At 39.9% G+C, this 25,898-nt stretch overlaps 1 protein-coding gene across 3 annotated transcripts in view; it reads right to left on the bottom strand.

Annotated features, from left to right (window-relative positions):
* bcar3 (BCAR3 adaptor protein, NSP family member) overlaps window positions 1–25,898 on the bottom strand; it is a 75,388-nt gene that overhangs the window by 47,817 nt on the left and 1,673 nt on the right. The window contains exons 3-4 of one of the 3 annotated variants that reach the window (XM_040046295.1): window positions 20,717–20,855; window positions 15,570–15,684 (exon numbers count right to left, since the gene is read on the bottom strand). In XM_040046295.1, the coding sequence (XP_039902229.1) occupies window positions 15,570–15,684; window positions 20,717–20,806 (205 nt within the window). In that variant the 5' untranslated portion in view covers window positions 20,807–20,855. Of the gene's footprint in view, window positions 1–6,117; window positions 6,353–7,724; window positions 8,126–15,569; window positions 15,685–20,716; window positions 20,856–25,898 lie in introns of those variants that run through there. The other 2 variants (XM_040046294.1, XM_040046296.1) reach the window with 2 other exon arrangements.

The raw sequence follows: 25,898 nt of genomic DNA, 5'->3' as shown, positions 1-25,898 counted from the left end.
AGATGATCCGCAACAAACAACAAAAACTAACAGCTCAGATGGACATCATTTCAGACCATGTGTACAGTACAGAAACGTGCCTCCTAGCAGCAAACTGTCTTACATTTAATACTTTGATAGCAAGCCGAAATGATAAAATGTCTTTGTAGCATTTTTGTTTAGACTTCTACCAATGCGAACAGAACTAGCGCTTAAAAATATGTGAAAGCATAAATTGGAGCACTTGTTGGAGCAGCATTACAGCCACAGAAGTCAATTTCCCCGCTTCCAGGGCTGTGCTAAAGTATGCTCAATGACTGAGATGATTGATACCCTGTGTGATGTCTCCAAGATTTGTGTTTAGTAGCACTTTTTTGGTCTTTTGGCAAAAATACTCGCATAGTTTCTCATCTACGGCTGTTGTTTGCTGTCACGTTAAATGGCAAACGCTAGAGTTAACACCAGCTCAAAGGAGAAGGCTACAAACGAGAGGACACAACCTTTCAGTAGGTTCTTGGAGTTTGGTCACTCCTAAATAAACCAGGACCGCCTTAAACTGGAACTAAATGCTAAAACTTAACTCCAGCAGGGGGTCACTGAGCCACCAGCTTGTAATCATGAATATCAATAAAAATGCAAATAATGGTTTAGAGAAAGGAACAGCTGGCTGGTTCAGGACTCTTCAGTGTACACAGTAAAAGTCCTTCTAAGGCATGCCGGGTCAGAGAGAGTGGATTCCTCTGAAGGGTAGAACGACTACAACAGGAGAAGCTATTATACGACCCTTGGGGACGGTCAGCTGTATGTGTATTTGTGTGTGTGTGGCCCTGACCATCTGCCAGACACAGACACACACTCTCCTGCAGAAGAGAATTGACTGACTCTCACTGATTGAAAACACAAACATTTAGCACTTACTCCCGTATACTGGGTCAGTTTAACTAATACATAAATGATTGATTCTGAGAGCTACAGCTACACTCTTGTCCTGTACATTTGCCTACTCTTTTCCTACCATTTTTTTTTCTGCATTATTTCACTCTTCTCTCACCGGTCCCTACTCATCCATCTTCCCCCTTTCTCTTGTAGTCTCACGCCCTCCTCCACACAGACATGCCCTCCCTCCTTTCCTCCCTGCCTGTCCATCATGGCAGCTCCCAGACTTGTCCTTCTCCCTTTTCTTTATCCTTTTACCTCTTATAATAATGGACTCGTCTAGTTCCCCACCACTTTTATCTTTGTCCCTGGTTCACCCTCTCTTCTCCACAGCTGTTCAACCAGTAGTTATAACTCTGCAAATGAGTGCAAGTGCTTCCTATACCAAGTCTATTATTTCCTATGTATGGACAGTATACGCTATAGTGGGTCAGACAGATTTGAAAAGACATCCATGCCAAAGAATTTGTGTTTTATACCAGCAAGTTTTAACTTCACATTAGGTTTGAGTGACACTTGCTAGTGCCTTTTTTCCATGTACAAGGTGTGTGCACGTTAAGTAACGTAAAAACTTCTTAAAATCAGTATCGTAACGGTTAATACTAGCGCTCATAACATAATCCCTCAGAAGCACAAGTGACAATATAATCAGTATACGGCAGAAAAGATAGGGGTATCAACAAAAAAATATCAAGAATGCTGAGTCATTATTTCTACAATTTTGACCCACATTTCAACTGGTATCATTTTTCGCTTGTTGTTTTACAGAAAAACTGTTTGTTTTAAATAATGTGCTTTCGTACAAACACACAGGAATGAACATTTCTAGATAATGATAAATTATTCATTCTAAGAGCTGGAGGAAAAAAAATGTTTTTGCTTATAAATTTATTATTATTTTTTAAATCAAAACTAAACTAAAATGAAACAGCAGTAAGAAAAATCAACATATCAGAAACTTGATGCAGTCTTACCTTCAGAAACAACAAGAAATAACTATGTTTACATATTTCATGTTTACAAACGTACTCATGTTCATATACTAACAGGGCAATGTAGACGGTTACAAAGAGGAAAAACAGTCATAATTTAATAAAGTTGCAGTTTTTATTCCTCAGTTTCATTTAATAAATATCCTTCAAAATGCCCAATCATTCCCCTGCAATTGGTGGATCCTTATTCAACTGTCACATTGTTATTGTATTTGCACTGGTTATGAGGAATATTTTAAGAAGGTATTTATGCTATCTTACCTAAACATATGGTAGCCCAAAGCTGAGTACAAGTTAAATTTTTGTTATTACCTCAACCCAGTAAGATTGGGTAGCTAGACAATTCCAAAATAAATGGTTAAAAGGGAAATTCACACAGTTTCACATGTTCATAAAGGTCTGACAGCCAATAAAAAGTTTTATTCTTTAGCCATGTAACAGACAAAACATCCTCAAGTGAGATTTGGTTTGTCACCAACACTAGTGAAGGCCTTGGGTTTGGAACAATAACATTTGTGCACAAGACCTTGGAGGGGGGGGGGGACGTGTAGATTAACGGGAAGAGGAAATGGCAGTATAAACATTTAGAGGACAGCAGTTCATTATAAAGAATTACTATCAATAAAACAAATATGCCTTCCTCCTTTTCACAGAGTATCTCTTGAGCCATTTCCATCTGAAGGACACTACTTTTGCAATCGGTTCAATTCAATTTAGTCAAATGTTTTGATGGTGAGCTCTCTCAGCATCTCTCCAGCCAACCCAACACATCAGCCAGGAGGCAGAGAGCTCTTTGGCTAATCCACTCAAGTAGTGGTTTTAAAATATTGGCCTTTTTGGGGAACATCAGGAGTCTTTAAGAGAGTTCCGCGAATCTCTTTTAGTCCTTTGGTACCATGGACAGATGGTTTACAAAACACAAACTGAGCATCTAGATTAAAAAACACACTCGATAAAATGCTTCAAAAATAAAGTAGGGTTTTAACATTAAGCTTCAGATGCTGCAGAGGTGGTCTGTCATTACACACGAACATACACACAACCGGGAGGACGAGCGCAAACATCAACATGCTTGGGAATGAGGGATTTCCTCTGGCTGGCTTAAAGTGTCTTCCTGCTTTAACATGCACGCAGATACTCATGCGCATGCACACACACACACACACACATTAGGAAAACCACCCCTGGCCAGAAGTGAACAATGGGAACAACTGTCACATGACCACTGTGTAGAGCCAGTCTTTGTTAGAGAGAGGGAGAGGTGTCCTACTGCGCTCTTCAGTGCGTGGGCTCACCAGTGTGTGTGTGTGTGTGTGTGTGTGTGTGTGTGTGTGTGTGTGTGTGTGTGTGTGTGTGTGTGTGTGTGTGTGTGTGTGTGTGTGTGTGTGTGTGTGTGTGTGAGAGAGAGATGTGTTTAACATATTAATGAGGCTCTTATTAAATCCCACAGCAGTAGCTGCCATTTCATACTTCTAAACCTTTGTGCACATCTCTCACTCTGTCAGACAGTCACACCTAACTTCCCCTCAGCATGTGCACTCATTTTGGACATTTACGCATCAGTCTTAACTGTACAGTCACTGTACACCACACTGTCAGACAGTTGCACGAAGTGTCAGCTGAGTAGGTGATGAATGGAGCTTTTAGATTTTCACTTCAGTAAAAGATGCAGAGTGAACTGTCAGGAAGAACCTGCAACCTTAAATCTGAAACCAAGTATTTCAAATGATGTTTGAACTACAAAGATTGCACTGCATTGTGGGATGCACTTCTGACATCTTCTCATGTGTAAACAATTGAATTAAAAAGCTGATATATTTAATTATTTGTTAAATTGATCAAATTAAAGGCTATATATGCCTGAAGCATTGGTTAGTGTTATCTTATTGTTATTTCACAACTAAAGCTATGTTACTTACAAGGAAGCACGCATAGCGCAAGCCAGGCTGTATAACAAATTCTGGCTTGTCTCCAAAAGGAAAATCACCAGGACAGTGATTGGTTTCATTTACTCAAGCTTTTGTTGAGAAAACAGGCAGAACAAAAACAGGAAACAGGTTAAGTAAGGTAAGGTAGCACATACCCACTACGTTAACTACATGTGGACTCAAAAGGATCCCAAATGGATCGATATGAAGCAGGAAAAAAAACAAAAAACAAAACTGCTAAATATGTTACTCTAAATGTAAATTGATTGGTACTTACATACTTAATTTGATCACCCCAACCGCTTCTTACAACAAGCCCCAATTACCCATTTACACACACATTCATACAAGGGCTTAGTTCTGCGTCCAAGTGTTTCACACCTAGCATTCACACTCCAATGGTTGTATCGGAGCAACTCGATGTTCAGTCTCTTGCCAAAAAGCCAGTGATCAAACCACCAAGCTTCTGATTAGTAGATGATCTCCTCTACCTCCTGAAGCGCAGCCACCCAACACTTCTTCACATAAATGACTAAATCAGTGTTTGACATTTTGGGTAACAGACCCATTTGCCTTCTCTCTGACAGTTCGATGGCAAGACTGATCCCACTTCAAGCCTTTTCATACTTGTATGTACAACAATAAGGAAAGGTTAGAGCTAGAGGATAATGATGTGAGCTTAGCATAAGGACGAGGGGTACCTGTAACACCATTTCAAATCTTGTAAAGCTTTTTTAAAATGTCATTAAACATCATGTAATGTGCATAGTAGAAAGGTACCATTGTGCTGTTTTTGTCCATATTTCCACGTCATCTGTCTTACTGCTTTAATAAAGAAAAATTGCAGGTTCTAAGTTTAATTCAAAAATACTCAGCCTCTTTGACACAATCCACATCACTGATGTTGAAGATGCTGTGTCTAGCCCAAATGCTTCGAAGTTCCCAACTATATTATTTAGTATACTGCTGGATGGATAAATCTGGACCGTACTCTCTGTATTTGTCACATGTTTGTGTGTCTCTAAAGTCTTCTGGGCATCGGATGAAAGCATTAGAGGAAAATGTACAATATTTTCTTCAGATTTAAAGTACCACATATTGGTGATGACCAAGTAATGCAGCAATGTACTTAAATAAAGACCATAAATATCTGTTTTCCCCCCTTTTCCAGGTATGCAGGGTCTCTGTCTTTGCAAAGATTAGTAGGTTGTATAGCGCTGATGGCTTACTGGAATACCAAACAACTGACGCCACAGGGAATCCAAGTAACACAACACTACACATACAATACTGACCCTGGAAACACACAACCGTCACAAATCTGTGCTCCTTGCATCTGACACAGACACATTTTAGCATTAAAGGCTGAATCTCATTGGTTTACTCCAACTCCACTGAGAAGTTCAGACATGACACTGACTAATGTCTGAAGCAACCTGCTGCATACATGTGTGTCCCCCCCCAACATCAACACCACACAGACACACATGCCTGACTCTGTCAGCATTTAGTTGGTGGCTTGCTGTTTAAAGATGTGATCTCATAACTGAGAGGTCAGAGTTTCAGCCTCGACCTATCAAAGTGATCGTGAGCAAAACAGCAAAGCGCTGTCTGATAAGAGCTTTTAATTTACAGTTTTGTTTTAAACTCACAAATCTTTTAATTCATATGTCACAAACACATATTCATCATCTTTGTATTTAGCAACGACTAATTTTAGGTGTTGTAAAGGGTTAAGCAACGCCATCTCTGACAAGCAGCCAGATTTTTGAGTCATTTATCACATCGAGTCAGGATAAGCAAATGCTTAAGTGAGCGAGCCTAACAAGAAAAAGAAAATGATGAAAGAAATGCCGTTGGTCTTATCTTTCATATTTCGTGTAATTATTTCCTGCTGGGTTTTCCACAGCTAACACCACCAATCCCAGCAACCGCAGTTACACCCAGCGCCTTGGGATGGCAACTTATTGCTCAAAAAAAAAAAATCCCAGAGTAAATCTTATTCACTGGGAGCTGTAAACAAGCAAACCAAGAGGGATGGACAGACAGACAGCTGTGAGATGAAGGGAAAGCACAGCGGCGTAGGGAGATAAACAGCAGCCAGAGAAAGAAAGTAACAAGTAGAAAAACAGACAAACGGGGGGAAAAAAAAAAATTGCATTCAGAAGACGATCATAAAGATAGCTGCCTCAGCTCCGTCTCCTCTGCTGTCAACTTCCCCACACACACATTCCTACACCCCACTGCATACAAGTGTGCTCCTACAAACTTCTCATTCCTACCTGCAAGTGTGAGCTCCTCCTCAGTGTGTGATCGCTGCTCTTTTCTCTCACTTCACAAACTTATTGACTTTCATAATTTGAATGACTGACTAGCTAAAAATTGCTGACCGGCTCCTTTGGATGGGCAACAACAAGTAGCGCAGCATTGTCACAAACTCTGCCCTCCTCCTCCTCTCTTTGGGGAGTGATTTGTGAGCTCTCAGCCCCGCCTTTCATGCACTTCTGTGTTTGGGAGGAGTTTTCTTTCTCTTTTAGCAGAGTTGTCTTCTACCCCCCAGCACAGAAGAAAACTCCCACATACCCTCCTCTCCTCCATCTCCCCCTCCTCCGTATTGCCTTCACAGCCTCATATTTCATGCTCTCAACCTTTTTGTTTGGTACCTCTGACACCAACACCACCAACTAGTCTGGTACTTAAAGAAGATTTAGAGGTGACCTAATGTTGCTATTTGCAGAGAGGCTGAAAAATGTGGTCTTGGCATGAATGTTGCACGTTTGAGCAACCTAAGGCGCTCTCAAGCCTCATGGACTTTAAGCACTTGACTCGGTGTCAGCTGAAACATAAATCAGTAGAGTTTAGAGTCTACTTTGGTGCATTCTTTTAACAGGAATGCTGGCCAGAATGATTAGATTTCATCTGTGAAAGAGAAGAAGCAAGAAGAAGAGCTCTCCTTGTGTCATTACATCAGGTATGAGCTCATTTTTAGCCCGTGTTGTTTGAATGTGTGTGTGGCTCTGCTCGCCAGCCCTCAGGACAACACTCTCCTGTCTTTGTGCTCCTGTTCCTCTGTATTGTCTAGAGGTGATAACACACAGACACGTGCACACATGCATGTTTATGTGTGAGTGTGTGCGTTTCCTGTCAGACAATACAATAAGCCCATCCTGCTGCGGTGAAAGCCAGGATGATCAGATGACCCACATTAGACACACACACAAAAATGCTACATACATGCATGTGTTTTGATCTCAAGTTGTTCACACTACATTTGTCAAAACTGAGGAACCTGAATATTGTTTTTAATTTCTCTTTTACCTGCAGTTCAGAGGTTTTAGGTATTCATTAATGTTCCAACATTTGGGGACACGACATTATCGCCCAGCAGGAAGAAAGGCACTAACTTTCAGTTTGTACTTTTATAAGAAGTTGCGCCTGACTTTTCAGGTTTGAAATAAAAACGAGGACACGCACAGACATTTCAGGTACCAAATCTTCTGGTTTGATTTCTAAGTGATTTAAATAATTTGTTCCTGTCTGTGTCTGATCATGCCTTCTAGTAAAATCTGGTCATAAACCATAAGAATGATAAACAAAACAATGAACATTTTTACATTTAGCTCTGTGACTCCTTTACTATAAAGGGATCAAGTGATTTCTATAACCTGGGGAAGGAGCTATAGAGAAACTGAAAGATCAAGCCAAATTACGTTTGCATTTTATCCTCTACTTTGATTTTGCCTGTTAGCAGTATTTGCAGTGAGGCAGCACAAGTAGTTAAAGATTTGCATTTCTTAAAAAAAAAAACACCACAAATATTGAGTAAATCTGGTCACTAACAAATTATCTCTTTAAATTAAAAAAAAAAGAAGAAAGAAACGAAACTTACTTCTTGGCCTCTTCTTGACGATGAACAGAGAGCACACTGTGAATGTTAGAGGCCAAAGCCTAGAAGCTGCTCCTGGACTCCTGCCTGCGTGGAGTGCTATTTGGAAGTAAAAGCTAAATGCATCTGAAGCAGATTTTGTTTTAAAGTGCCTTTTCACAAAGGCATGTAAAACTTCTTGGCATGTTGTACGCGAGGGTGGCATTTCCAGAAAGCAGCACGGTGAGTCAGAAGTATAATCTGTCATCATCTCCTGAATCACCTGAGCTTCCCAAAATGTGAGGGCCTGGAGTGAGGAGCAGAAGCATTATCCTTCCAAACTGAGTGGCACATGTCTTTGTGATGAAAACGCAACCACCCTTTCATCTAAGCCCACACAGAGGTGCATCTATAGTTTACGGTAAATGAGTATGTGGCAACAATGCAATGGGAAAAAAAAAAAAAGAGTCACAAGTCTTGTAAACTTGGATGAGGTAAAGTTGTTTTACCAATTTGAAACACCACGACATACTTGGAGTTTGGGGCTGAAATGTCACTCTAAAGCAAAACAGATTAAATTAGCACTACAATGTCTACAAAACACCAGTGATTTCCTGCTGTTTGAAGTTTGATTGAATTTGCTGTTTCTTCTTGTTTTTGATTGCTTAAATATTAGGAAGCGTGCAACATCAAAGCTTTATCTTTTAGAAAAGTGGAGAAACAAACTGTTTACATAACTGCATTTTTTAAAAAAATGTTTGGAGATTACCACACCATAACAGCCATTTCCTGCACTTCCTGTTGGTGTTAGTCCTTAGCCCAAACCCTCCTTTGACACATGGACACTAAGGTAGCACGCTGGAACAAAGCCTTGCTGGCACTTTGAGGTTGGCACCGTTTTTCCACCCATACACACCAGGGTGCAAGTAAACCATTAAGTAGATGGGCTTGGCGTCACTCCCAACTGAAGCTGCTTCCTGCAAAGAACAGGATCTGCTATTACAAGTTTATTACAGTCACTTCCCTCATTCTGTGGTATTCCTCTTGCTTCTCACTAGGAAGCTCTGAAGTAAAGAAAAATCAAGCATAGATTTCAACCTTTGTTCCATTTTTACTTTTCTCTCCATCAGCTCCTTATTCCTGTATTTCTTGCTGCTCCTTTATTTTTCTTATAGCTCTGTTTACAGATGCTTGTCTTTCCATGTGTGTATTTCTGATCAGTAAACATTTCTCTGTTAATGCCACTCCTCATTCCTCCGTTGCAGCCTCAGGGTCTTAAAAAAAAAAAAAAAGAAAAAAAAGAAAAGGCAGGTCTTTGGCTGAAGAATCAGTTCAGGTAGAATTAAATCTGCTGGTTTCTGACTTATGCAGTCATGGTTTCTGTGGAACAGCTACGTCAGTCAATACGTCAATTACAGCAGCTTATCAGAATCAGAATCGTGTTTATTGGCCATGTATATGTGCAGACACATACAAGGAATTTGGTTCCGGTAGATGGTGACTCTCAAGCACAGCAATGTAAATTACGCACGCACGCACGCACGCACACACACACACGCGCACACACACACACACACACGCGCACACACACACACACACACACACACGCGCGCGCACACACACACACACACACACACACACACACACACACACACACAAAAACTGTGTAAACCAACTATAAATGACCAATCTAAACTTATATACATAGAATACAGGATGACAGAAATGAAATGAGGTGGAATGAATACTACAGAATGTACATAAGGTGCAGTTGCAGTCTGGCAGTGGGAGCAGTGTGACAGGTCAACTGTTTAGGAGGGAGATGGCGAGGGGAAAGAAACTGTTCCTATGTCGGGTGGTCCTGGTCTGCAGTCTTCTATACCGTCTGCCAGAGGGCAGCAGGTCAAAAAGTCTCTGTCCAGGGTGTGAGGGGTCTGTGATGATTTTCCCTGCCCGTTTCCTGGTTCTTGAGAGGTACAGGTCCTGGACGGAGGGCAGGGGGGCGCTGATGATCCTTTCTGCTGCCCGTACAGTCCGCTGCAGTCTGCTCCTGTCCTGTTTAGTGGCTGCACCATACCAGACTGTGATGGAGGAGCACAGGACAGACTCAATGACCACAGTGTAGAACTGGATTAGCAGCTCCTTTGGAAGACTGTAGGGTTAGGGGTTGTCTCAGGAAGTACATCCTCTGCTGGGTCTTTCTGAGGATGGAGTTGATGTTGGTCTCCCACTTCAGGTCCTGGGAGATGGTGGTACCCAGGAACTTTAAGATCTTCACAGTCGACACAGGGCTGTCTGATATGGTGAGGGGGGGCAGAGTTGAGGGATGTCTCCTGAAGTCCACTGTCATCTCTACAGTCTTAAGAGTGTTCAGCTTCAGATTGTGCTAACTGCACCAGAGTACCAGCCGCTCAACTTCCTGCTGGTATGTGGACTCATCACCATCCTGAATGTGGCCAATGACGGTGGTGTCATCTGCAAACACATTTATGTATAATGTGTTCCATAAAGATTGCTACGTGCAATCTTTAGTCATTTATGTGTTCATAAAAAAGGACCAAATACAGTGTTATTCACACTGTCATAGTTACAATGACATTGATCTATGATTCATTCAATCATAATAAAACACACTTAACTCAAAGAATAAACCAGTGCCGTCTATACATAACAGACAACTTAAAGAACTTATGTTAAATTGTATATAGGGCCATCTTTGTGTACTGTGTTACGAGCAGGCTATCACAAAAGAAAAAACAAACAAACAAATAAAACAAATCCTTTAGTTGAAGCTACAAAAATGGCAAAAGGAGAAGTGACAGACCTAAAAACTATCTACACGAAATGAACAGTATCTGAACATCATGTCCTTAAAAAACAGGAAATAATCCAGCAAAGACCTGACACAGGACCTGAGCGATGCATGTGCTCTTTCCATTCCCCTGCTACTCACCTCATCAGAAACAGTCTCAGTGGAAGGGTGGCTGTCAAGAAGCCATTACTGAGGAAGGGAAATGGAGAGAAAAGGCTGAGGTATGCCAAATTACACAAGAACTGGACTGAAACTCAGTTTCAACAGCCCTTATGTAGTGATGGATCCACATTTAAAATGTTTAGTTCAAATCGTCATGAACATACACAGAGGAGGGAGCCAACACCCAAAGAGGAACTTTGAAATGCCCTTCAAGAAGCCTGGAGAACTATTCCTGAAGAGTAAATACAGAAATTAGGAGAAAGCTTGCCTAAGAAAGTTCGGGCAGAGTTGAATAAAGATGTTCATACCAAACACTGATCTAGCTGTACAAACGCCATTTTTTCCTTTATATAGTGCAATTCCAAAAAAGTTTGCAGAATAAATCCTAGTTCTCCTCGCAAAATATAAAGAAATGAAGAGTGGCTTTGTTTTTCAGAAAAGGACAAACATGGTCATTTGTTAAGATGGTTAAAATAGTGAATGTTTAATTTCACAGGACCTCGAGCGGTTTTCACAACGTGACACTGACATGGAAGCATATAGCAGCAGTGTTGGACAGATTCCAGAAGTACATAAGGAACATTTTAAAGTTTACTTTTTCTCCAAGAATTCAACCATTTGGATAAATCTGGGAGCTAGATATTCCCTGTTTTGACATTTGTGAGATAAGAGCAGAATTGTTGACAGCTGAGTTTGTGTTACTGACACATGCAGACAGAAACAGGAAGATGTTTATAGTACACTTAGTATTAACGGAAGGTCATGTTGATGAGTCTATCACCTTCACAAGGGAGATTAACCAGCCTGAAGCCCGGCACCGAGAATTATCTAATATTTAGTACGAAGAATGTCTGTGAGGTAAACTCAGTGCACGCATCTTGTGTTTTTACATAAACTGTATGTGATGTGCACTGAGAATCTGCAGGTCTCCACTGCGAACTGCGCCAGATTCTGTTTAAAAAGACTTGATTTGGTTCTTGTTCTACTCTCTGCTGTTCGTAACAAAGTCACAGTTTCTTCCAAATTGTAAATCAAGGTCAAGTCTCATTAAGTCACATTCATGCTGCCCCTTCCTCTCTCTCATTGTGATCAAATACAAGAAGCAGCAGCAAGCAAAGTGAAATCTCATTTACGCTAACATTACATGTCCGTCTAGAACTATGTCTCTTACCATGAGGATGTTACTTTGATGCACACCAGCTGCATACGTTGCTGTCCAAACTAACCCCTGAAGCATCAATACTCCCTTCAACAGCCTCCCAAAACAAGACAGTGTCTGCAACACAACTAAAGCTGCTTATAAATGCACAGAGGAACATGACAAATAGTCCAAGACCGGTAGTCCTGACAGGAGTGAACAGCGAGGTGAGGCACACGAAAAAACAGCCTGATTCAGAGGACGTAATAGATCTACTGTCAGACACTGCTGCATCAACAGTCACATTTCAAATATTTGGTTGTAGTGTTTACAGTACAGCCTCTACTTTTGTTGCTGCTTATTTGGCAAGTAGTGACCAGGTAGGGTGAGGAAGCTCAAAGATGGCGACTCATTATATAAAACCATCCATGCAGCTAGGTACACATTGAGCGTGTTCAAGTGCATCACCTTGAAAATATTTAGCACATGACTGGAATTTGAACTTGAAAGATGAAAAGAGCACACACAGTCCTGTTACTTTCAGAGTACAGCGCTGATTCGATAAACCTGAGTGCTGTAAACCACAGTCCTGAAAGGAATATAAAAGTATTCATTAATATGTGCTTATGTACAACTTGATGCTTCCCATGCTGATGCTGATAACACGGTATTATCACATAATGCTAATGAATGTGGTTATAAACTGAAATTAAAACTAGATGCAAAGAAAAAAACAAAACCCCAAAAAACCTCTCAAACAACTACCGAGCTCAGATATTTAAACATGGAATTTTAACACAGCATACACAGAATAGCCTCAATGACACAAACAGCTCTAACAAAACAGTGCCTCAAAATAAAATGCCTCAAATATGTGAGGCATGAGCATGCATGTGGGGGTTTTACTGATGCCTTCTATTTCACCCTCTAAATGCTCTAATTAGAACATCTCTTCTTCTCCACTGCTTTTTAATACCTGCTGTTAAGGAAAGTACCTGCTGCACACATGCCTGTGGGTGGGTGTGCACACACACACACCAATAAAAAGTAATATGATGAAATTAATATATGCCTGAATGCAGTCTGTGAGTTCACGTTATATTCTTAAGAAAAAAAATTACGTATCTCTGTTGGGACCAAAAATTGGAATGTTGCTATACCAACTAACAGCCCTTATGAGGACAAAATGCTCGTGCCCACGAATTTAAAGGCATTTTTGAGACCCAAAATGTGGTTTTAGTGTCAAGGTTACAGTTAGGCTAAACCTGACCGTAACCTAAGGGTTAGAGTAAGCAGCTAAGGAAGGCACTCTGTCAATTGACAGAGTGCCTTCCTTAGCCGCTTACTCTAACCCTAACCCTTAGATGTCCCACTAAGATATGAAAACGCAGTGTGTGTGTGTGTGTGTGTGTGTGTGTGTGTGTGTGTGTGTGTGTGTGTGTGTGTGTGTGTGTGTGTGTGTAAGTAAGAGAGATGCTATTAGCTGAACAAAACTGGACTCTGTGATAATGATAAGCTTGGCAGCCTGCCAGGCAGACAGATAATACCACAGTAGTTGGTGACTGAGTGATTTCCACCAGAGGCCATTTCATCTCAGCAGCAGTCGTCAGCCTGTAGGCCAGGTCTCCAACAGTGGTCACGCAGTGATCCCAGGAATGTGAAAATAAATGTTTTTATAAGGGGTGAGCTGTAATGATAGGTAAACTACTCATTATATGCCTCGTCTACATATCTGGCATCAGTGCTCCAGTTTCACTCACAGGTAATGACAACTTGTCAATGAATAAAATAAAATAATAATAATAATAATAATAATAATAATAATAATTAAAAAAAAGAGTTTCCACTATTTGTAAATATAAGTCATGAAATCTAGCAATGATAGTTATAATTCATATAATGAGGTAAGGAATACTGGAATATGTTTAAATTAAAACATTAAAGTCCACAGCTTTTCCATCAGTATTTTGTTTTCTTTCGTTGCAATTTAACTTTTAAAAATGTATTTATTTGTAATTCAGTGATCCTGAGCATTTTGTGGCTTATAATATTTTTGGGAAAACGAATGATGACAAAAAGGAAATATCCTTATTATTGGTGTTATTACTATTCATGCACATGGTGAGAGGTACTGTTTTGTTGTTGTTTATTAGTCATATTGTTTGTCATGTTTGTTTGTAAGTACACATAAATTCAGGTACAGATGTTTTGGTAAATCACTGATTTGTACATTAATTTTTCATAGGCATGAATTACACACAGATTTGTGCCCACGCGCTGTTAGTAAATGAGGCCCATTGTTTCAGTTTTGTGGTTCATTTTGAAAACCTATACGATGCTGCCATGTTTCTTTTAGAAAGAAGAGGTTTTCTGATGGACACACTTTCAAACAAGCCAGACTTTTTCAGTCTTTTTCCAACTGTGCCATCATGAACTTTAACATGTTAACTGAGGCCTCACAGTCTGAGATGTTGCTCTTGGGTTTTTTGCAATTTCTCTGAGCATTTCATGTTTTGACCTGAACATTGTGTTAACACACAGCTATATGGTCCAGACCAGCAAACTACCAAAGCCTCTGCCTTCATAAGGCACCTGGCTGCTAGATTCCCTCTTAATTCCTGTGGAAGCACATTTCACAGGACTGTACAGAGTCCAGTTTCAAGTTACTTTCTTTGTACCCGTTTGTAGATTTGGTCTGCAGTTAGTAGGTCATCCATCCTCATTCATGCACATTTTCAAAATAAACCCAGGCAACACAACAGATATGCATAGTAAAACATACTGAAAAAGGAAAAAGAAATACCTTACTGCTAAATGACCAGCAGTAAAACCAAACTTCCACAAAACCTAAATTATGCCAAACCAGATGCAGAAAGTCAAATGTTTTTATACTTACTGTAACTTGAGGTCTCTTTGTTTGCGTGTTTTGTTTTTTAGACACTTCATACCAGATGGGTTTGCAAATTGCTAGGTTTACTATGAGACAGGAGGAGACTCTTTATAGTCCCTGCTTCCTCTTAACAACTTCAGAAAGTCTGGCTCCTGAAAAATGTTCAGAAGTTCAGCCAAGAAAGACACTGTGGGTTGTTTTTTTTTGTAAGTGATGCAGCGGGCGCAGTGTTTTGATCACAAAGTGGCTATTTTGCCCCAAGTTTGCATCTTCTGATTATGCCTGCTGTTGTGCATGTATGATAACATGTAGCAACAGCCAACAAGATCCACTACAATTATTTAGTGACTTTACTTATACAGCAGTCACCAAGACAACAGCTAGATTTCACTTTATAATGCATGGGAACCAGAGCAAACAAAGCAGTCTGTCACGAACACACTAAAAAGCACATCCACGCATGCATACATGCACACCTCCAAAAGTGATTAAACCCAGCAGGAGTGCAGGCCTCAGCACTCTTCTCCCTAGTTGCTGACAGCTTTGGTTCACATGCTGTGTGTGTGTGTGTGTGTGTGTGTGTGTGTGTGTGTGTGTGTGTGTGTGTGTGTGTGTGTGTGTGTGTGTGTGTGTGAGAGAGAGAAAGAGAGAGAGACAGCATTATCCTGAGTAAGATAACCCCCTCCACCAGCGACCCCCAGGCACAAGCAAGTCTTTACATGACACTAATGCTTCTGTCTCCGTCTAGTCACTGGGCACACCAGGAATCAAATCAAACACAGATCCAGAATCAACAACTTGATGGAAAAGATCAGGTAAGATAAAAAGTGTTTAGGCATCCGGCAGCGTGTTGGAGTGCAAGAGTACCTCTCCTCCTCTCTCGCTCTTGAAGGAGGCGTAGAGAAGTAAGAAGGTGCAGGCGGTGGAGGTGATTGTGGACTCCAAGCACCAAGAGGTCATACTCTGTGAGGTGAAGCAGATCCTGGAAAATATAAGCAAACAAAAACGTGCATGTAAAATCAACCTGCTCTAGAAATAGTGTTGGATACTGGATCTTAAAAATAAATACTAAACCACTGAAATGTTTCAAACTACCACAGGCTACGAAGTTCTGTGGAGCAGTCGACAGCTTTCAGCAACTTTCTGCTCAGCGTTTCAGTTTGTTGTTGGGGCAAATTAACCCTAGAAACTGCATCCTTTAATTCAAGGTGTACAAAACAAACACAGCTGCATTTAACCATTGTGAAGTTAAATAGTCTGCATGTTTTACTGTGAGATGATGTCTGGATCATAGATGTGAATTCATTTTTTTCAAATAAAAATAACATTTTAAAAATATAAGATGTTGTCCTTGTATCGTATCAGTTACATATTGGGTTCAAATAAGCTGTGTCCCAGCCTACATTAAAGCATTGACTTATGGTTTTACTGTTATTTACACTTTTTAAACACAAGTTTTGCATAAACTGAGTCCAGAGGACTCATTGGACCCTCACACAACTAAAATTTGATCTCAGTTTGAACAGAGTTTCATTTTCAGATAGAAGACAAACATGGTTTTTGCTGGGTTGGGCTACAACATACCTGCAGCATACCATTAACGCAAAAATATAATTCCCAGTTAATGCATCCAAACCAATCTAACAGACCTGCCGTCAATTCTGAAATGAATCTCCTACATTGTCATTTTTTTTTTGTCAACATTGTGAAAAAGGCAACTGTGGCAGGAATGAGGCATGGAGTGACCACAATTCTGCATTCTCCAACATATCTTTTTTTACGGTTGCGTTCTAACACACTTCCACGGCTGCAGCTCCCTAGCTGCCAGCCACACATACCCACAAAGACAACATGACAGGACCCTACACCAAGCTGGCGAGGCGTGACTGTGATGCTGTGCAGGTGCGTCCGCCTTCCCTGCCGCAACAATTCTACTTGTGGTTTTACTGAGGTCAAGGTGGGTGGTGCTGGGGTACTGGGCAGCAGTATTTTTACAGTCTGTAATATTTTGATCCTTTTGTCTGTTAGAGAAAAGTCAAAAAGCAAAACCATTTCTGCCACTTTTAACTGGATTGAACTATTCCAATACTTATTTAAAGGCTCTTATTGTCATTCCAGCAAATATTCGCATGAGGTGAAATTGTATTTTGCACTCAGGTGCTTGTTAAGCCCAACAACAAGAATAAAACACATCAAGAGCAATAAATACAAAAATACTGGCAGGCACCAGTGCTGCCCCTCAGCCTACTAATAGATGCACGTATGATATATATTTGAAGATCCTAGATGACTTCCATCTTGAGTTATGGAATTCACAAGATTTTCAGAAAGCAGTGCATAATAAAAAGGCTGAGACCACAAGTGACCTCTTATCTTCCAAAGTGTCATCTCCACCTCTCATCCTGCTGCTGTCATTACACTGTCTTAACACACACCCTGCCACACTTCCACACTCGCTGTGTTATTAACTTACATGACCTTTGAAGTAGAGACCTACCAAATCTTTGAACCATAACCCAACCTTCTATAGTACGCTTGTAACCAAACGGGGGAAAAAAAAAAAAAAAAAAAAAAACCCAAAAAAACCCCCACAACACACACAGACATGTACATGTGACACAGTGTGTCATCACACGCTGCTCTGAGCTCAGACCAAGGGCTTTTTGTTCTGATTGCTCAACAATATGACTATTCTCATGGCTCATGACAAACACTGCTCTATTTAGACTGAGCATGCAGTGGGCACCCATGAATGTAAACACACACAGACAAATTAAAATCACAGTGAAAGGGCGCACAAGCACACTGCAAGTAAGACAGACACACACACACACACACACACACACACACACACACACACACACACACACACACACAGGAAAAACAAAAGGGAAAAAAAAGAAAATTACAAGAGATGAACCTGAGTTTATCAAGGTGCGTACAACACATGTGACAGATGGTCACTGGGCTCAACATGCCCAAACAGCTCAATAATAACATGTTGGCAAGTCAAGAAAGATACTACATTTGTTCAGCTCATCACACACACACACAGTTCAAGGTGTGTGCATGAGGGGGAGCGAGAGAGAGATATAAGTCTTTCTGTCTGTCTGTCTCTATCTCAGAATCTCTCCCTCCCTCTCCTGTCTTTCTCATCTCCGTCTGCATGGAACAGCAAGTTGACATGTTTTCTTTTTTCTCCGTTTTCCACATCACGCAGAGCTGAACAACAATATGAACTCCCATACCAGTCCTGTGGAGAGTTGACATAGCACTTGTGGATGTTGGTTTTGCCAGCGTAAATGTTATTTCAACAATGAAGGTGCAAGTAAATGAAAAGACAAGCAGAGATGTGGGGATGTTTCCGGACATTAAACATCTCACTGTGGCGCAGTGATCTGGAATTTTTTAAAATCCTGCAGGAATCGATATTTTTGGTAATAAAATGGCCTGTTGAATTTAAATGTCAAACTCTTTGACATTTGAATCACGTGGCAGAAAATTTTAAAAAAGCAGCACTTCTATCTCCAGTGGAGACACAGGTTAAATTATAAGGTGGGGCTGAGAAAGACAACATCCATGTTCTCTAACTAAATGCTGTACGTTAACTGTTAACTGTAGTTTTGTGGATAATCAAGAGAAATCAAGAATCATCATCACCTCAAAATCTATAATACATGCATCCATTCTCTTCCTCTTATCCTCTCAACACAGAGACAGACAACCATCCACACTCACATTCACACCTATGGACAATTTAGAATGACCTATTAATCTAACCCCACTAACTGCATGTCTTTGGACTGTGGGAGGAAGCGGAGAGAACCCAAGCAAACATCCAACATCCAGGCAGATATAAAAAAAAAAAACATTACTGCAGCAAGAAGTATTGGGTTTAACGTGTTACTATAATCAAAGTACATACTTAGAAAGGATAAGAGTGTGATGGTTAAGTGCTAACAGCATCAAGTACAGAAACAACCACATTATATTGCTAACACAAAGATAGCAAAGAACCCAGAAAGACGATAAAGCTGAGTTCATGCTAATCGCAGCCCAGCACCCAGACGCTGAACTTCAACAAAGGCATTGACATACAGCCAGACTTCCATTCTCCATTTCTACCTGTGCATGTTTCTAAAGTAGAATCACAATGGCTTTAAAGTCTATTAGGGATGTTTTCATGTTGTGTTGTCAGCTTTTCTTCTTATGTAAACCCTAAAAGAAAGCTCTATGTGCGTCTACATTAGCAGAGAGATTTGTGTTGGTGTGTGGAACTGTAACCCAACCTTTATGTTATTAGCTGGTAATTACATGACGATGCATTTTAGGTCAATTCACGGAGTAACGAGAATGTAATGTAACTAGTAGTGTAACAAATTACTTTCTCTTTAAGTAACATACTGCAAGAACAGTAAGAAGTAGCATGTAATACATTACTTTTTTGGAATAATGACCCCAACACTGGCAAAGGCTGTGTTAATGATGTTAGTTTAGTTAGGTTTGTTTTCACAAGCATGGATGGCTCAGAGGCACTGAACCTCATGTTGTTGTTCTAATATGAATAGGAAGGTTAGCAACACTGCACTGACTTCATTATGAATGGAGGATGGTCAAGAAAGAGGTAGGGGATAGTTCTTAGTTTTATCCTCCCATAACAGCAATTACAGTGTAACAAGAAGTGCAAACAACTCCTCACCATCACCTTAAGTATATATGTCAGACCTTACAGAGACTTTCCTTTACACTGAAAAAGAAATACACAGTGTACATCCTAAAGTATTAGCTACATGTAGATCTACGCTCAGAATTTCATCCATTTAATATTGAGAAAATATTTCACATAACAACTTATATCTACACCCTTTCATTTAAACGTGACTAGAATAGCCTTTTCTTGCGCAAGCTTTCTTGTATTTTCTCTATTATGCCTTCACTGTGCACAGATGCATTCTGGGTAAACATTAGCTAGAGGTAACGCAATAATTCATGTCTTATTGGCTCATGAATCTTGTCCCCTAGCCAAAGGCTGTGTACCATTCAGCATGAAGTTGGGTAATGGCTGAACAGCCTCCACATCGCTGTCCATTCAGGCCGGTGATGAAGTTTTATAAGGCTGCTTTAGTAGTCAGTCGTGGGAAACTGCCTTAATAACAACCACTATTTCAGTTGTTGGAATGCAAACATTGTGTGACTACTTAAAAAGGTCAGTTCATTCAAATTACAATGTATTTATCACTTACAGCTCACGGGGACAATAAAACACCTTTTATATTATTACTATCAATCATGTCACTTTCTCTAGAGAAACAAAGATGTTGTGCCCTCTGTATAGGTCTGTATAGATCTTCCAACTTAAATTAACTCAACATCTGATATATGATCATGCAAATCTCATTATCTGCTCAAACAACGGTTTTTAATTTTTTTTTAAATGTCCTCTGTAGTTCAAAATGTTTATCCAAATCATCAGTGGTGTCCTTTTGTGGTTCTTCTTGTATTTGATTTGTTTGTTTGTTTTTTCACCCAACTTAGGACAAGAACTACCAAAACTAAAAATATATACGTAAAAGTGATAAAAGTATTATATGTCCTTTAAGCTGGCTCATACTGGAATGGATTCACTTGTCACACATCACTTTGAAGCCGATTGCCATTTGGTTGCCTAGGTAACCGATTCGGATCTCTAATCAGCGGTATCCTGCGCTCTCATTGGTAGCAATTTCAGTCATTTTTGGCATTTTTATACCATGTCTGAATACCATAGTTAAAATGATTAACAATCAACACTAAAACACTTCTAAAGTGTTGGCAGGTTAACTACCCACAGAAAACCTTTTCTTGAGCGCTAGAAAATGATGTTTACTTTCCAGTAAACATCATTTTCCTCAAGAGGTTTTCCTCTAAGCTTGTTGTTTTATATAATTTACAACAGCTTCACGAGTCATTTAAAAACTCGGATGCTAAAAAACATGTGGGTTGTGCTGCTGTGTGCGCACATGTACTTGTATTACCTCTACGCCATCATATTCCTGCTCCAGTGCTGTGCAGTACTGTGGCAGTCCCAGCTGACTCAACCATCGGGAAATAGACTGATGCTTCATGGTGACAGATCAACCACACAGATGCAGGCAGAGTTGAGTCTTTCAGAGACTAAAACACAATTTTTTTTAAAAAGATCGAGAGAGAGAGAGAGGGAGAGAGAGAGAGAATATGTGTTTAATGAGCAGTTAAACATATAATACAATAATACAATTAAGTTGCAAATTTTAACACTACAAGTTGCCTATTTCAGTGTCGGATTTGGTGCTGTATGCAGTTTCTCACACATACACTAAGATTAATCAGTGTTTCTCTGCTTAGTGACCTTGTGTAACTAATGGCTCTGGAATTTGCCAGTTAATTATGAGCTGGACTGAATGGTGCAAAAGACTCGCAAACTATGATAAATATTTCCCAAACTAATTTCTGTGTGTGCCTGGATGATATCCGTCTGTATCTGTATGATATTAAACTGACAACTTTTCTTCAGTCTTACTCTTTATCAGTCTAATGAGCTGTTAGCAGTATCGCTACAGGACACCCCAGAGCAATGATGTCTCAATCTTAACTGATACTGATAATGCAAATCAAACTGTCTGTGCCTGTGCTGCCAGGGCCAAGATACACCCTGAAATCATTTTAAAAAATGAACATGAAACTGGGGAATAACGCTGATATAACCAAAACGCCCTTACCGATTACCACCACACATCATTTTATCTAGAAGCCCAAGCTAACATTCACACATGAGCACAAGTCAAACATATAGTCAAACATAATAAAATGCATTCAGAAAGTATTCGCTTCCCTTGGATTTCAAATTTTCTTATTTTGGAGCCTTTCTGGTATAATGTGTTCAGAATCACTCAATTCAGAATAACTCAAGAGCTCAATAGGAAACATTTGACTGATGAACAGTGAGTAATCGCTCTCTTTGCTGCACATCATTACGCTTTTTCTTTTTGAAAGCTAGTATCATTGTGTATCATCTGTGTGATCATATTATTTATATATTGTGTCATGTAGGTGGCAGAGTACATATGGGGTGGTATTGTGTTTCATGCATGTCTGTGTGTGTGAGTGGTGGCATGTCACATATAAAGACAGAACATCTAACAGCTTGTCAAGCAACGACGGAGTGACTGAGCACACGCAGCGACCCCCACCCACCCCAACCAATCACATTAAGTGACGTTATGAGGATTTACATTTTATCAGTGACGTCCCCAAAGGTTGTCAGAACCTACCAACATCAACCAATGCTGGGATCCATCATCCATATTAATCTAACCTGTGTGTGCCATTATATAGATAAGAGAATAAGAGTCAGTCACGCAGTATAGGGACTCCATTCAGTGTCTAACACCATTTGAAACCAAGTTTGACTTATCTGACTGTTTTAATTCGCTTAATGCGCCTTATGGTCCAAAAAAATACAGTAATAAACTCCAAAAACAACTGATTGTACGTTTAAGGCTTTTTGGATACGTCAACAAACGTTAACACTGAGTGTATTTTTTCATTTGTGCAAACATCATATAAAAAAACAAAAAAAATGCTGTCAATAAAACTAGCCAATACTTATTTGATCCGGATATAAAATTCTCTATATGGCCATTAACTTACAGTGAAAGCATTTCTGTGCAAGCTCACCTATTCTCTCTCTGTGTGAGTGCACATACATACACAAATGCACAGTCATTCACTTTACTGTCCAATTTCATTATGGTATTATACTGCCGCTGCAAACACACACACTAATATAACTAATCTCCGTACATTATTTGTGAGTTGATCCATCAAGCTGTATTGTTTTCCTAAACATTACTCCAAGTCAATTTTATGAGTACAACTGTGCCACACAATGCAACAAGACACTAATGATGATTAAAGTCAGTAAAGGACTTGTATCACAAAGTAGCCCTATAGCATCTACAGACACAGCAAACAAATGATCTAAATGGCAGAGCTTCAGCTTGATACCCCATTTACTGAACATTAAAATCATCTTTGTGACAGCTGGTAGAGGAACAGACAAAATATGAGACACGGGAAAAAGGTAGACAGTCATTATTCTAATGAAAGCCACTAATACTGGCCACAGTGCTGTCGTTTTGGTCGTCCTTTACACAGATGTGTAGTTAATGTAATGTTTTTGTAAGGTTTTATGGTGAAACTGACATTTTCTAAGGTTTAACAAAAATGAGTAATGAGTACTGGGACGCCACATTTTAAACACTAAATACATAAATACACACATATTCTGACTCACACACCTTATTACACTTTGGTCACAGGTAACTGGTCCAGTCATCCAGTTTATGATACATTAGCAGACAATCCAGAGGCTTAAAACTCGTTGAGAGTTTTTTTTTCTAAAACCGCATTATGAGATCACTAGCATACGCTTTTTAAATTTGTTCTCAATTTTAATCTACTTTTCTAGCATGCTTTATGTGAAGCAACTCGCAAGAACAAACAGAAATTGATCTAAGTGAGGTTCACAAACTGTCCATTTCACTTTCGCTTGTTAACAGATCGAGAAAGGTCGACGTAACGTGGTTACTATAAAAATGTGCCATCCAGTCTTGGAAATTTAATGACTGGTTTAACTGAGCTTGTGCAGTACAAAGATGCTAGTGAACCAGTGTTGGCCACACCCCGTCTACTACTGATATCAAGACCTTTTCACTGCATCTTTCAGCCAGATGCTTCGTGTAACAACGGAGTAGCGTAGACTATTGAACAGCTGTATATCATTTTAAAGTGTTGAGGCTTCTCCCAGATATTGCGAGTGGTTTATCTCATAAAGATTTTACAAGGCTCCACATGGCTGCTGGAAGATAACAGAGTCTTTCCAGATGATCCCAAAATCTAGGAACAAATCTGAAAACTGTGGTGGAGGTTTAAGGGAGTTGGATAAGTTGGGGAAAAACGTCATATATTGCATGCCCTTCTTGCCTTCATAAGGCAGTTCGATGGAGATGACAACAACTGGGCAAAGAGAAAGGTCTCATCAGAAATTTCTGGGATATCTTTTCTACATTTTTCTTTAATATACAAAGAATGGGATCTGCTAGCATATTCCCAATAGAGCTGCCAGAACATAAAAGCTCAGAAGAAACCAGCACATGAGTACAAATAAAGTGAGCAGTAAAGAATCATACTGGAATTTCCAGTAGAACCAGGCAACAAGTTCACCATCAAGAAAACTACACTCTGTCCCTTGAGAGTTCTTCTTCCTCTCCTCTCCACTTCCTGTTGGTTTGACCTCAGCTGTTTCCCATGACCACATTTCTCTGGGGCGCTGTCACAGCATGCATTTTTATTATAGCATATAAATAGACTCCCTTGCTGTATGATCTAAAGAGGCCAGGCTATTTGATAGATACTTACCGAATACCAAAGCAGCTATGGCAAACAACAAATTCAAAGGCCAGAGAAGCCAAGACAGCATTAGAGGACAATTTCCCTTTCCCCCCCAGCCACTGTCTAAAGCCTGTATTGGCTGCCTTTTATAGTCCAAGGGCATCCATTTTGCCAATCACATTAGACTGACACAATCCAACCAATTGAATTAAGCTGCAAAAATAACATCAGCATCACCACCAAGGCAATTCCAGCTCCTGTTACTCAGCATCGCAGCAAAGTGTTTGATTATTTTAAATGAAGGGCACTGTGCAGAGAGAAGATGCTTTCCCCTCACATAGAACAAAAGGCCAACATTCCAGGTGGCAGGTAAGGTTTCTTCACGTTTGTCTGCTGAAATGCATCCACCAATTTCAGCTCACTTTGCACATTTTTCAAATGTCATACTCTTTATGCTACAGCTGGAAAAATGCAAAAACAACTGGGGGAATTTTAGTTTTTTTTTTAAAAAGAGTGGGGCCACTTATAGAAGCAATATATAGCAAGAGACATAATCATAATAATGAGGTATTAAAACAAACTTTTGCTATTATAAAAAGGAAAAGAAAACCTTATTTTTTTCTATTGTTTCTATATGGTGTGCTATTTGTAAAACACCTACCCTTAGTTATGGTAATGCATTACTGGAAGACAAACAGTTGGACCCAGGCAGCTCCCATCTTTCAGTATTTATTGTAAACTCAAACATGCAGTCATTTGCAACTGGAAATTATCACAGATGGCAGATCCAGCCATCTAACAGAACTGATTCCCCCATTTCAAATTACACACCACACATGCATCTTTTCATTACTGATCTCAGCTGCTTGCCAGCATTGCTTTGCATCACTGCAGCTCAATGCAGGGTACATTTGCAATACTTGGGCTTTGCAGGGCTTACCTGGCATAAATGTCTGCAGCACATCAAAAACCAAGTAGAAAAACCATACATCTATAATGTGAGCACCATAAACACCAATTTACTCGCTTTGAATGTGTTCACTGAAACTTGAACTGTGCACTGAAATGCAGGCAACATTATAGTTAGTCAAAAAACTCCCCGACCTCTTCTGAGGTGTGAAAATAAATATGTGAGTGATGTGGAATATCATTTTCTCCCTGTGGTCGGGTGCTCGCCTTAAGAACAAGTCTGAAGCCGCCTTCAAAACATGTTTATCTGTAGGTTACAGTAACTATAGAAGCAGAAGAAATATAACAGATGAGGAGAAGTCAATGAGTTACCATAGTAGGACAAAATCAAAAAACCTTTCTTGTTGCTTGTTCTCCTCTTAGTCTGCAAAAATACTTTTGAGTCTCTCCCCTTTCACTTTATTTTCTTTTTGAAAAACTTCTTGTTTTCCATCTACTTCCCCTCTCTTCATTTTCTTTCATCATCTGTGTTTTCCTCATCCTCCTCACGTCATGTTTGTGCATCCTTTTCATTTCCAGCTGTCCTCCCTACCATCATCTATGCATTTCTATCCATTTGCTCTACAGTTCCGTCTCAAAGAAACAGAATTAAATCTGCTTGGCAGCTGCCAGGATTTTGTGAGCGCGTATATGTGTGCCGACGCTAAACCACTGCCCAAGGGGATATGTGAATTTGACAACGTCATCAAGTTATCACACACACCTGCATATCGAGCAAGGCCAGGCTTGCAGCTAAGTAGCCACACAACAGCAAACATCTTATTTGTACGAAACGCTGAAAGACTTTCACCGTCCTCCTGGTCCAAAGAGAGAAGT

Source organism: Simochromis diagramma, unplaced genomic scaffold, assembly GCF_900408965.1.
Source record: "Simochromis diagramma unplaced genomic scaffold, fSimDia1.1 OVJJ01000553.1, whole genome shotgun sequence".
Taxonomy (NCBI): Eukaryota; Metazoa; Chordata; class Actinopteri; order Cichliformes; family Cichlidae; genus Simochromis; species Simochromis diagramma.
The sequence above is the reverse complement of the archived record's forward strand: the minus strand, read 5'-3'. Positions and strand labels throughout refer to the sequence as shown.